The sequence below is a fragment of the Moschus berezovskii genome, chromosome 12, assembly GCF_049115385.1.
Source record: "Moschus berezovskii isolate FMDL1 chromosome 12, NW_MosBer_1.0, whole genome shotgun sequence".
NCBI classification, from domain to species: domain Eukaryota; kingdom Metazoa; phylum Chordata; class Mammalia; order Artiodactyla; family Moschidae; genus Moschus; species Moschus berezovskii.
Genome location: NC_142471.1, coordinates 25,195,588 through 25,209,670, shown reverse-complemented (window position 1 = coordinate 25,209,670; position 14,083 = coordinate 25,195,588). Strand labels below are relative to the sequence as shown.

The 14,083-nt window shown below is 39.9% G+C and overlaps 1 protein-coding gene across 2 annotated transcripts in view; it reads right to left on the bottom strand.

Annotated features, from left to right (window-relative positions):
- The window catches only part of MYPN (myopalladin), a 112,825-nt gene that overhangs the window by 50,565 nt on the left and 48,177 nt on the right, over positions 1–14,083 (bottom strand). For both annotated transcript variants that reach the window (XM_088841924.1, XM_088841923.1), the window contains exons 4-7: positions 13,609–13,660; positions 9,766–9,880; positions 8,462–8,533; positions 555–696 (exon numbers count right to left, since the gene is read on the bottom strand). In XM_088841924.1, coding sequence (XP_088698050.1) covers positions 555–696; positions 8,462–8,533; positions 9,766–9,880; positions 13,609–13,660 — 381 coding nt within the window. The remainder of the gene's footprint in view (positions 1–554; positions 697–8,461; positions 8,534–9,765; positions 9,881–13,608; positions 13,661–14,083) is intronic.

The window sequence follows — 14,083 nt, the reverse complement described above, 5'->3', positions numbered from 1 at the left end:
TCTAGTGCTCACATTTATTCATAGATATTCTCTGTTAACATGCTTTGAGATATAGTTTATAGTAGTAAAAATTTTTGGACATTCTACATTTTCAACAGTAGGTGATTAAGTAAATATGAAATTGAATTGATTTATTTTTAAAGGTAAAAAAGATCTGTATTAATATGAAAGACATTCATGAAATGTTGAGTGAAAAATCAATTTACAAAAAATGATTTATTTTTACTTAAAAAAATGCATGTTCAAGAGGGAGGGGACATATATTTGGACTCATGTCTGGTTCATGTTGATGTTTGACAGAAAAGAACAAACTTCTGTAAGCAATTTTTCTTCAATTAAAAAATAAGTAAATTTAAAAAATGTATTCATGGAAAAAGTTTTGGAGAATGTACACCAAATTATTAACAGGGTTTAGTTTGATGGATTATGATTATAAGGGATTTTTATTTTATTCTTTTTTTATTACATTTTAATTAGCTGTTAAGTTATAAAAATAATGTACACAATAAATTTATAAAAATTATTTAAAAAATAATTTTAAAGCATTGACTTACTTTTCTGTAAAATTCTAAAATCTGGAGAATCTTCTATCAAGGTCCCTTCTCTATACCACTCAACTTTAGGAGATGGGGCTCCTTTTACTCTGCATTCAAAGACAACTAGCTGACCCTCAGAGGCTGATAAATTTTGTAACATCTGTAATGAGAAGAATATTGTTAGAACCAAAAAGTATCTATTTGTGGAATCTACTTCCATTGCTGAGTTTTCCAAAAAGGCACTATTGCTTCCATGTTTGGGTTTTCTCCAAATCTTGTACACTTCCAGCAGCTTCAATTCAGTGGATATACATCAAATCTATTTTTAAAGGTATACTCATCTGTGCCCATAGGATACTTTTTCCTCACTATCCTCTTCCTTCTCTGTTGTAGTGCCAGACAAATACTAGGCAAAACGTTTTGAGGGTTTGCAAAAATACTAATTTTCAGTAAAGTCATTCTGTTTCCTTTGAGAAAATGCCCAAGTAGAGTTTGGTTTTCAGAAATAATAACAATTAAAAAAATCTGCAGTGAGTATCTCCTAGGTGTATTCAGTATAAAAGTAATGTGTTTTGGGGGGCTTCTCTGGTGACTCAGTGGTAAAAGAATCTGCCTGGCAATACAGAAGGCTTGGGTTCAGTCCCTGGTCTGGGACGATCCCACATGCTGCAGAGCAACTAAGCCCAGGAGCCACAACTATTGAACCCGTTCTCTACAGCCCGGGAGCCACAACTGTTGAGCCTACGTGCCGCAACTACTGAAGCCCCAGTGTTCTAGAGTCTGTGCTCAGAAACAAGAGAAGCCACTACAATAAGAAGCCCCTGCACCACAACTAGAGTAGCCCTCGCTTGCCATAATTGGAGAAAAGCCTGAACAGCAATAAAGACCCAGGGTAGCCAAAAAATAAATAAATAAATAAATTTTTTTAAAAAGAAAGTAATGTATTTTTCCACATAAGAATGTTCCATGAGGTGGGAAATCTTTGTGGCTCAACAAGGACTATATTCTTGGCTTGCTTGTCAACTTTCTGTAGTCCTGGAAATTGATGTTTGTTCTGCTCTTTTGTTTTCTGTATGTGTTCTTTACAGTATAGCCTCAGAGTCTGTTGAAGGATATATAGAATGGCAATCTCTACATAAGCATAATTGCATGTGAAGTTTTGGGTCATGGTAAAATATATCATAATTTTGTGAAGGCATCATTAAATGCTCTTCCAAACTTCTGCAAAAAAAAAGTTTACAAAAATCACTTTTGACTGTAAAATATCAGTCTATTCTGTAATAGACTCTATGGGAGAACAAAACTCACATTTTCCTTTCATAACTTGTCTTTCACTCATCGTGATTTGTGAGCTTAAAGTCACACATTCATTTGTGTTATTGGTACTTCATTTGATTGTGAAAAGCTCTGTTGGCATGTGTGTGGGCACATTTTTACCATAGGCTAAAAGATTACAAACATGGGAAAGGTTATGATTATCTTCCTCTACAAGCTCTATTAGCAATATAATTCAGGCTTTCCTATTACAGTTTTTGGGTCTGCATTTAGGTATTGGCTCTTGCTTCAGAGGGGGCTGGGAGACTTGGATTTGATCCTTGGGTCAGGAAGATCCCCTGGAGTAGGAAATGCAAACCACCCCAGTATTCTTGCCTGGAGAATTCCATGGACAGAGAAGCCTGGCGGGCTGTAGTACCTGGGGTTGCAAAGGGTTGGACACTTTCACTTTACACTGAGCAACTTTCACTTTACACTTCACTTTGAAGAAGGGTGGGCCAGTAGTTTTTTTCGCTTTTGTCATTCACTCTGATAAATATTTTATGATTGTTTACAGCTCTTAACAATATATGGTATTTTGTGCATGGACCCATCATATTCACAACATCTGTCTAAGGAATAACAGGGTGAGGAGAACCACGTGGCTTTAGCTACCATAGGAGATTTTTACCTGAGAAGGGTGTGTAAGTTGATATTGTGACTGCCAGGGGGCGCCACAGACAAAAGTTAGTGGGTTTGGTGTGTGGTTTTTTTTGTTTTGTTTTTTTTTTTGCATTCCCAAATTTGTTTGCTGAAGGAGTTCAGGATGGAATTTGCAGAATGGTTTCTGAAGTAATGAGGAACTATTTGATTAAAAACCTGTTTTTTTCCTTGTCTACTCGCAAACAGTGGCTTCTAGTGACAAGAATGTTCTCAATAAGTAGGGAACATCAATGAGTTTTGGGCGCTCCTGGCAAGCTGGTGAATATGCCCTTTACTCTGATATCTGAGCCAATTCTGTGCAAAAATGATAGTTTGGGAGCCTATCGAAAACTTTAATGGCAATCAGACATCTCCCTGGGATTCATACATAATGAAGTCTCATTTCTTCTTGAGGCAAAATAAATTTTAAAAAAAAGCAAACCAAAAAAAAAAAACAAACTGGCAGCTGCAGAAGGAATTGAATGAAATAGTGTGGCACATTTAAAGAATGAATGTAAGCAGAATGAAGTCAATCTATTCATTCTGACCTGACTTGTAGTTCAGATATATGAACCAAGTGTCAGTCTGGCAGTGCTGTGTGTGCTAAGTCAGTTCAGTCGTGTCAGACTCTTTGTGACACTATGGACTGTAGCCCACCAGGCTCTTCTGTCCATGGGATTATCCAGGCAAGTGGGTTGCCATTTCCTACTCCAGGGATTCTTCCTGACCCAGGGATTGAAGCTTTATTTCTTATGTCTCCTCAACTGGCAAGAGGGTTCTTTACCACTAGGGCCACCTGGGAAGCCCCAGTCCTGTTTGCAGAAGGACCTCCTTGAAAGAATATGTTACTCATAGTTGAGACCACTGTTAGCTTGTTGTAAGTACTCACTTGACATTGAAAGCCAAGACCTGTGGTCTATTGGAGACGATAGCCAAGACACTTGAATTACTACAGTTATAGACTATGCCTGCTAAGTGTCCGTGATATGAGATGGAAGCTTGTTCCAGTGTGACACACCATCAATACTCAGTAAAGGAGTTGCCATGGGTCATCTTATAAGCCACTTAGAAAAGGTTGTTGAAGGTCATGATTTGAAGGACGTTGATAGTTGTTATTGCCAAAAGCTGTGCTTTTCTACAAAAGTCTCATGACAAGAAATCAGCTCACATCACTGTCCAAACCAGTTACACCATCTGAACGTTTTGTAAATGGGGCCATGTTCAACACAGCAGTAAGTCTTAGGCTGTTACTAATGGCACATTGTATAAGACTTGATCATATTTACCTTGACTTCACTGCAGATGAATAAGACATGAAACATTTCCCAACAAGCAAGGATTAAGTTAGTCTTAACTAGGAATTACAGATTTGAATTAAAGTCCCTATAATGAAAAGTCTACAACCTGCTGAGGTAAACAGTATCCAAAGTGCAAATCTGTCTTGTGTGTCATCACTGTACTGATCATCCAGGAAGACATTCTTTGCGGGGTAACTTGACAACACAACCTGAAGAAGCATGTCTTCCACAGCCATTTGCTATTGGATTTTTTCTTTTTCTCTGTTCCTTCTAAAGACACTCTGAAGTCGCAAAGTGATGGAAGCAGCAACTCCTTAGCTGAAATGGAAGTGATTCACCACAGAATAAATATGTTTGGGTGCCTGCTTTGTGCTGTGTGCAGGTGCTGTAAATGTGACTTGAAAGGACACAGTTCCTGCTCAATAGATCCATACCCACAGATATAATTCAGGGACACCCTTGAGAAAAGGTATCTCCCTTACTGGTTGAAAAGGTGTCAGCGACAAGGTTCCTGTTGTCACTTTATTCTTTTTTTTTTAAATTGAGTGGCTATTTTTGCACTTCGGGAGATGCTGGAAATGAATGCGGTAGTGCCTTAGGCTGGAGTTTGATCAGAGCAGTTTTTACTGATAAAGAACCTTTTTTGCTCCAAGACTGTCACAAGTGTCCCATGCAACAATTGAGCCAGAGAAGTCTCTGGAATTGTCAGGTTGGGGAGAGGGGCCCATGTAATCTTCAGGAATCTAGAGCCAACCACCAGCCCAGTTATTTCAGGGCTTCCTGCCTCTGCTATTATATAATGAAGTGCCGTTCTTCAAGTTTTCACTTCCCCTGCCCCCTTGCACTCTTCAAATTACTGCTGAAGCAGCTGGAGCCAGTGCTGCTGCAGCCTTGAAAGCCCGCCCAAGCAGCTGCTGTTGGAGTGGGCGCAGTGATAGGAGTAAGATTCTAATTTGATCATCTACCTCCCTTCATGCTCAAGGAGTGTGAGCACTGTTTTCCCCCCGTAAACAGAGTGAAAGTGTTTTTGATACAGAATAGAGGATGGAGGATAGTCTATCTCATAAAGTATTTAAAAGTATAGATATCCTTCGGAAGAGCTTATTTACAAAACAGAAACAGACTCACAGACTTGGAGAATGAACTTTATGGTTACCAGGGTGAAAGAATGAGGGATAATTAAGGAGTTTGGGATTGACATGTACGTACTGCTGTATTTAAAACGGGTAACCAACAAGGACCTACTGTATAGCACAGGGACCTCTAATCAGTGTTATGTGACAGCCTGGATGGGAGGGGAGTTTGGGGAAGAATGGATACATCTATATATATGGCTGAGTCCCTTTGCTGTTCACCTGAAACTATCACAACATTGTTAATCAGCTATGAAAAGTGAAAGTGAAAGTCAATCAGTTGTGTCCAACTCTTTGCAACCCCGTGGACTATATAGTCCATGGAATTCTCCAGGCCAGAATACTGGAGTGGGTAGCCTTTTCCTTCTCCAAGGATCTTCCCAACACAGGGATCGAACCCAGGACTTCCGCATTGCAGGCGGATTCTTTACCAACTGAGCCACAAGGGAAGCCCATATTATATTCAGTATTCTGGGGCGGGAGAAGAAGGGGACGACTGAGAATGAGATGGCTGGATGGCATCACTGACTCTGTGGACATGAGTTTGAGTGAGCTCCGGGAGTTGGTGATGGACAGGGAGGCCTGGCGTTCTGTGATTCATGGGGTCGTGGAGAGTCGGACACGACTGAGCGACTGAACTGAACTGAACTGATTCATTTATATCCAACATAAAATAAAAAGGTTAAAAAAAAAGTTATCCTCTATAAGCAGAGCAGTGAATTAGCATATGGGACCCCACACTTCTTTCACATTCTACCACTGTTTTGCTGGGCAATCCTCCTTTTCATTTTAACCTTCTCTAAAGAGAAGATAATACCAGTACTTCCCCACCACCAAAGGAGGTAGAAGGGGTTAAACAAAACTTTGTCCTCAAATTGCTTGCCATTCCCTTCTTCAGGGCATCTTCCCAACCTAGAGATTGAACCCAGGTCTTCTGAATTGCAGGCAAATGCTCTACTATTTGAGCCACCAGGGAAACCCCTTTAAAAAATGGCTCCTTGCCATTATTGGCAGAGAAATGCTTTGTTGGGCAGTATAGAAAGTGAATCACAGGGACTGGAATGCTAGAAGTCCCTAAAGAAGTAAATAGAACAAGGAAAAACCCAAGCAAACATATGCCAATGATTGGTTATCACGGCTCACACCATGTGGTTACCATCATCAGTGGCTCTGATTCAGAAATTTTCTAATGACACTGGCAGTGACAATGACCTCAATTCTGCCCTCACTCATGGAAACTAACGCAAGCACACTGTTGCTGATAAGTCCCTCTGGAATCTGAGCCACAGGCTATGCTAGAGCCCTACATCTGAACAACCCTGAGCCCATTTATGGAGACAAAAGCACACTTTCCGAGGGCTGAGAAAGCCTCACCAAAGTTTGAATCTCTGTATTAGAGATTGCTTTCCCACCATGAAGTTAACATTTTTGGAGATTTATCTGATAAACAGCATACACTGATGACTAATTAACTTTCTCATTTTTATTTATCAAAGGAATATATATCATCTGCAAATCAGAGCATCTAATTAGAGGGAGGTAATCAGTCACCACACAAAAACAGCTAACTTGTGACTAACCAGTCCATGAAAATTAAATGTAAAGAATGGTTTTTAAAGTCTTATTAGGCTTTTGGAAATAATAAAGATGGTTTTGGACCTATTATAACCACCGTGGATTCCTATCTAGATATTAGAGATAGGCTTCAAGGTGCTTGGGAGAGACAGAAAAGTAAACCTTTTTATTATTGTGCTAAACGTTGTATGTCGCAAAGAGTCGGACAGGACTGAGTGACTGAACTGAACTGAACTGAAACGTTGTATCACAGATATGTACCAGGTGATATAGATGCAGAGAAGACAGCACCCCCAAAGGATCTGAAAGTGTGGAGGGAGGTAAGGACACCTCTCTGCTGTCTGGTTGGGCAGGTGGTGGTGAGGAGGAGTGGGAGGAGACTTCAGTGTGGGACAGAATAAATTATTCTGTGATTTCATTACCTTTGAAGAATCAGCACTACGTGACAAAGGAAGTGTTGTGACAAATCGGCACGAGAAAGTGTTCAGATTTCTCAGCATTTAAAGCTCTGTTTTAAGGCTAGGTGACTTAGCAGTGAACTAAGACAAATAGAGGTAGTTCTGTTAGCTATATCACACACACACACACACACAGGTCCACTTAAAACTCTTCATTAAAGTCTGGTAGTCACCAAATCAGAACACATTGCTTTCCTACTGCTAGTCTTTGAAAAAAGAAAACTTAAATTCTGAAAGCAGGTTACAGGAAACATCTGAAAAATTGAGATGCATCTTGTTTCTCATCAGAATGTTTGCCCACCTGATACGGTCATGGATAAACATGTCTCACTCAGACTCTGCTTAATTTTGGAAAACCATCTTGGATGAGCTAATATGGTAGAACTTCCCTTAATACTGATGTTTCTGTGGAAGTTGTGAATTTAGCTCCTCCTTTAGGATCAGTACTTATTGGAAAAGACACCTTTTTTATTTTTTTGGACATTTTTTTCTAAACCATGATTTCTCAACCCCAGGATTTACTGGCATTTTGGGTTGGATAATTCTTTGTTGCAGAAGGCTATCATCTTGTGTATTACAGAAAGTTTAGCAGTATCTCTGGATGCCAACTCCTGTTGTGAAAATCAAAAAGTGTCTCCAGACATTGTCAAATGTCCTTTGAGGAGCAAAATTAACTCTGATCGAGAACCATTGCTCTAAAACATACTTCTGAGAGGATAAGATCTCTTTGGGTTTAAATCTGGTATTCATATAAATAACAAATTATAAATCCAGGCCTAAACTCCATTCCTGTAGTCTTCATGATACCAAATTCAGTGTGACTCAGTTTTTCACCTTTGAATTTATTGTCCTGGGCAACATATAAACAAAGGACATTATATAAGAGAAAGAACAACAGACAGAATTGAGAGAACTTTTTTCTAGTCCTGATTCTACCCAGTTCTGTGACACTGGATACATTGTTTAATCTCTCTGCCTACCCTTTTTTTTTTTTTTTTAATTTGTAAAGAAAGTGCCTGAGTAAAATTTCCAGTTCTAAAGACAAAGATTATGAGACTCAGAATTTGATGCCACTACAATAGTTGACATAGGATTAGAAAAAGAAAGCTCTTTGTCCTTGAGTGACAAAGCCAATATTAAGCCTTCTGAGAGCATGTAACCTCATCTCCTTGAGCACCAAAGACATCCAGAGAAAACTGTGGGGTGCTTAGAGACCTTATCACCTGATCCCTAGGTGTGGCTACTGTGTTTAAAGCAATAGGATGGCCATAGAGATCAGTGTGGTGAATGAGGATGGGGATGACCTTTCCCTTATTACACAAACTGTTATTAGACATCTGCAACTTCAGGAGGCATGGTAACAGCTACCACAAAAACCCAAACCCTGTAGTGTATTTATAAGAAAACAAAATCCTGAGATAAAAATCAGTGAATCTTGGATCCTGCAACTTTGGGTATTGTGGTGTGTTTAAAGCCATGGCAGAAGGAAGTAACATTTTGATTACCTTTGTAAACACAGGAGCTGCAATGATAGGTTTTCCATCCAATCCTTGCAGATAGTTTGTAGGGCTCTGACACTGTTAGGAAGGAACCAACAATAGATTCATCGTCACTAGAATTATCAGGTAGGTAGGTGGATAGATGATAGACACGTATAGCAAGCTAAAGAATTTAGTGTATGAAATTAACCTAAAACCAAAGACTGACATTCTCTATATCTATGATTCACAGACATCAAATTCTATGCTGAACTGATTGTATTACTATTTTCTCCTACATCACAGTGGTTGTAAATACGTGCCACCCTTCACCACCCCCTTACATACAGAGCTAAGTAATGAACCTTAACCCCTTGTAGTGGTTCCATAGACTCTTGAGGCTTCACAGATCACAGTTTGAAAACTACCGGATTAGAACTAAAATGTGACCCCTCTGCATTACTAAATGGGTCAGATAAGTATGCTGAAGAAAATTTAAAAAAATTTTTTTAAGGTTTTAGATCTTTATATACATCAATATTTATATTTAAATACACAACAGCATATTACAAGTATGTTTATATTAATATGATTTCATATTTTAAAGTATATGCATTGCTGTTCAGTAACTAAGTTGTGTCTGACTCTTTGTGACTCCATGGACTGCAGCACACCAGACTTCCCTGTCCTTCACTATCTCCTGGAGTTTGCAAAGATATGCATGTAGATATGCAAAGAAAAGCCTGAAACTATCTGATAGAAAGTATTAACAGGAGGTACCTCTGAAGAGTGGGGGCAGAGAAGTAGAACGTTGATTAAGTTTTTACTTAGTATACTTTTTGTATTTTTTAAATGTTTTTACAATAAGCATGTACTATTATCATCATCATCATCAACCTGAAGGATGAGAGACTTTAAGATTTTCTGAAAGTTATTTTAATGGTTACTCTATCTTAGAAAGTAGAATTTTTTTTTTATATAGCTCCATGAACCGAGTTTCATGAGAGTCCTGGGCCAGTGGGAGAGCTGGCAGTTCATTGTATATGTAATCCATGCCCTTCATAAAGCTGGGATATCAGAGACTAATTTGTAGAGTTTCTTTTCCTATGAAACTTGCCGATGAAGTTAGACTATGTTCCCAAAGCCAGGGGAACTGCTGACATCATTTACTGGCAGTACAAAGTGATTATCATTACTATAGAAGTGTGTTGCCCAAGGTCATTCTGAAGTTGCACCGGAGGAGAACACGATCATGCCATACAAGAGGGTCATGGTCACAATGCCTGCTTGTCACAGTTCATGGCACTTGTGTTTCACTTAGACTCTTGTACCTGCTGGATGGTTGACACCCTGGGCTGGGCCACCACATGCTGGGTTTGGGGTACTGCTGAAGGAATGGCTGCAGAAGTAGTGGGAGGCGATGACACCTCATTTGGCTTCTGGATTCTGAGAAATGATTAAAATACAGATTATAAAACAGATCTATCATTCTTGTGAAAATTTCTTTCAGCAAAGCTTTCAGCACTGCTTACAAAACTTTTTGTTCAACAATATCGCACAAGCATTTATTGAGGGCTTCTTTGCTGTACACTTTGTTAGGCAATGTAAACAGGAAGATGATAAGACGCCAGTTCTGTCCTTGAGTTCACTGCCATTCACAGAGCTGGGGACTCAATCATATTCATAGCTGAGATTCAAGACAAGTGCTATGACAGTGCATGTGCAAAAAAATTTTTGAGGTTTGTTTTGTCGTTGCCCTCTGTGTTTTTCTTCCCCCTCCCATTCCAAGGAGGAGGCCAGGCTTTGTAAATTTTTGCTTCTGGGATTTTGATGTGGCAAACAGCAGAAACAGCCCAAGACAAAACATGAGCTCTTCATGTTTACACAAATTAAATTAAAGAGATTGTTTGAAGGGCAGGGGAGCCAGAAAGTATTCGTGAGAAGTCTGCAGAGGGGAGATTATTTCAGTTTTGTTGTGGGAAAGAGAGACGTCTGGGTATCTTGTCAGAGAACCTAACAAGAGAGAGAACCTGAGTCCAGACAGAATGGCAATCCTTTGATTAAAGGCTCCCAGTTTGCTAACCGTATCAGTCCCTAAGCACGTCAGCAAGAAGCAAAGCGCTGGACTTGAAGGGACCTTGAGATCTGGGACATGGGCCTCTCACCCTAATCTGTGGGGGTAGATGACCAATGTCAGGATAGGCTCCTCTTTTGTCTGTATGTTACCTCTCTTTGCCTTAGCTTCCACATGTATAAAATGAGGAAATAATAATTCTTACCTCATAGGGTTTTTTTTTGAGGGTAAAATAAGGTAATTCACGTTAGATGCTTAGTGTGTGTGTTAGTTGCTCAGTCGTGTCCGACCCTTTGTGACCCCATGGACTGTACAGCCAGCCAGGCTCCTCTGTCTATGGGATTTCCCAGGCAAGAACACTAGGGTAGGTTGCTGTTCCCTTCTCCCCGTATCTTCCCAACACAGGGATTGAACTTGGGTCTCCTGCATTGCAGGCAGATTCTTTACCATCTGGGTCACCAGAGAAGATGCTTAGAGCAATGCTTAATACCACACTGTATATCTGTATCTACGTCTGTGTCTATACCTGTCTATCTCTCAGGAATCTTTGCTCAACTTTGGAGGCAAAAGTGACAGTGTAAGTCGTTCAGTCGTGTCCGACTCTTTGTGACCCTGTAGACTACACAGTCCATGGAATTCTCCAGACCAGTAGCCTTTCCCTTCTCCAGGGGATCTGCCCAACCCAGGGATTGAATCCAGGTCTTCCGCATTACAGGTGGATTCTTTACCAGCTGAGCCACAAGGGAAGCCTTGGAGGCAAAAGGGACACCCAATAATGATTGAATATTTTCCCAGAGCCAGGTAGAGAGGGGTCTCAGAAGCAAAATCATTTGATGACGTAGAGGCTATGGGTATTCCTGAAGCATCCATTTTCTTCTGCAATGACAGAATCCCTGATTTCTTTCCATGGCTACTCCAAAAAAAGATTGCATTTCCCAACCCTCCTTGACGCTAACTGTGGCCACATGACTACTTTCTGGTCATGGGATATGAAGGATAGTGCTGTATGTAATTTAAGAGAGATGACCTTAAAAAGGGGGTTGGGTATGTCCTTTATTCCTTTCAATCTTAGACTGAGAAGATGAGGCCGCATCTTGGAAACAGTCAGAAAGCTGGAAGCAGACTGGAGTCCAGTGCAGGGTGGAGCAGTTTTACCAGCCAGATTCATATTTTTTATGTAAAGGAGAAAAATATTTGTCTTATTTAAATTACTGTTATTTGGGGTCTCTATTTACATCCAACTGGAGCTAAATCCTAACTACTACAAGTAGATTTAAAGAAAATGAACAAATGAGATATTTCTTACTTAAGTTCGTATGTCAAATTCATACCCATTAGGCTTGCAAGCCATGTTATGAGAGGCTTGAGGAAGGAGTGATATGCGGTGGAGAAGGAGCTTATTATGTGAATTGACTGGGTTTTGGAGGATAAATAAGAGTTTGCCAGGCAGAAATGATAGGGCATTCTTAGCAAAGTGAACTTAGAATGAAATGGCAGCCGTGTAGAGAGCCTGAGGTGGGAGAATGGCTGAGGAGCGGCAGGAAAGCCTGACTGATACTCTAGCGAATAAAGTTTTGTATGCCCGTGTTGAGAGTTTTTAAAAAAATGTTTTTGTTTTGTTTGATTTTTATTTTCCAATAGACAATAATTTTTTAAGTCAAGAAAATGATAAGATCAGAATGATCTTTTAACTGGTTGTAGTCTGGAAACTATAAAAGAGAGAAAAAGATTGGAGCACCTGTAAGGAGGTGATTAGCATAAAGGGACAGGAATGAAGGAAGAACTGAACTGAAGCCATGAGAATGACAAGGAAGAAGGTTAAAGGGAGAAATCATTTACTCTGGTTATAAGTTTTCGTACGTGAAAAAAAGCTAAAAGCAGTTTGCCATTCCAAAGTAGACATGTGTGTGTTAGTCGCTTAGTCGTGTCCAACTCTGCAACCCCTTGGACTGTAGCCCACCAGGCTCCTCTGTCCATGGGATTCTCCATGCAAGGATACTACAGTGGATAGCCATTTCCTTCTCCAGAGGATCTTCCCGACCCAGGGACTGAACCTGTATCTCCTACATCGCAGGCAGATTCTTTAGCATCTGAGACACCAGGGAAGCCTAAAATAGGCATACTCCCCCCCTCCCTGCCCCCCAAATTTGAAGAATAAGTCATGATTTTTACCCTTAAGGAGCTTGCCCTCTGTGGAAGAGGATAGAATATGCAAATTCAGTTAACAACTCCTTACTCTTTCAGACATTGCCTAGGTTTCAGAAAGTCTCAAGAGATGGCTGTTGTGTCTATTGCTAGTTCCTATGCTTTCTGTCCACAATTTCCTCTGCCTGAAACACCCTTTCCTCCCTTGTTTGGGAACCTCCACCTACTGTTCTTTTAGGACCCAGCTTAGGGTCACCAGCTCTGTGATACCTTTCCTGATCTTCTTCCCTCCCCAAACAATAAGGGGTCCTTTGTGTCAGATCCTTAACCCCTGCACATGGTTCTGTCACAGTCCATTACACTTTATCACTCTTACTGTCTATATACATGGTGTGCATCTTTGCTGTATTTGCTATACGTGTATTTCTCTCTACTAGACTGTGAGCTTCTTGAAGGCAGGCGTCATCTGATTTTTCTTAGTACCCAGTGAATCTAGTGAAGCACTAGATAGAGTGCTGCTCTACAGGTATAGCGTAGGTGCTGAGCCAGCGGTTGTGGAAAGTAATGTAACTTTGCTCAGTACCCAATACTTTAGCAAAAAGGTTATGACTTGCCCAGATAACTTATACATATATTTTTGGTTCACCAGATTGTGTGTTATTTTGAGTACTATTCTTTAGTCAGAAAACATGAATTTTTTTGGACCACTGAGTTATTTGTTTTTACTTTTTAGATATAAGTATGATGGTGTTTTATAGGTGATATTTCATTTTTAAAATATTGGGAACACTAATCTTTTAAGCAACAACAAGCAAAGAAACAGCTTTTTACCCAAAGTCACTCAATTTTTTTTTTTTCTGATGTCATACCCTGCAGCCCCACTCTTCAAGTTCTACTAAACAATTAGTTTTCTCAGGACTTGAGGATGCTAAATAATTTAGAAAATTGGAATTACCGATTCATTTCGTCCTTGTTGGGGTCCCCTTCTGAGTCTGAAGAAGAAACCCCTGGAAAAATGAAAACAAGTCATATAATTATAAAGATAATTTCTTAAACTGGTTCCTAGGCATTTGAAGATTTATAGAAGTTTAGACCTAGAGATAAACTTAGTGATTCCCTGAACTAACACCCATTTTACAGGTAAGAAACTATACCCTAAGTAGTTGAAGTGTTTGCTCAGGTCACATGCCTAGTTAGTGACAGAATTCAAATTAACTGGTCCGGGGATTTCCCTGGCATTCTAGTGGTTAAGATGCTGTGATTCCATTGCAATGGGCACTGGTTCGATCCCTGGTCAGGGGACTAAGATCCCACATGCCATGAGGCATGGCCAAAAAATAAAAGAAAAAAAAATTAACTGGCCCAAATTCTGTGGGTTCTTTTATATAAAACACCTGCTGACACCTTTAGAGTAACAGAGCAGTGTTTGC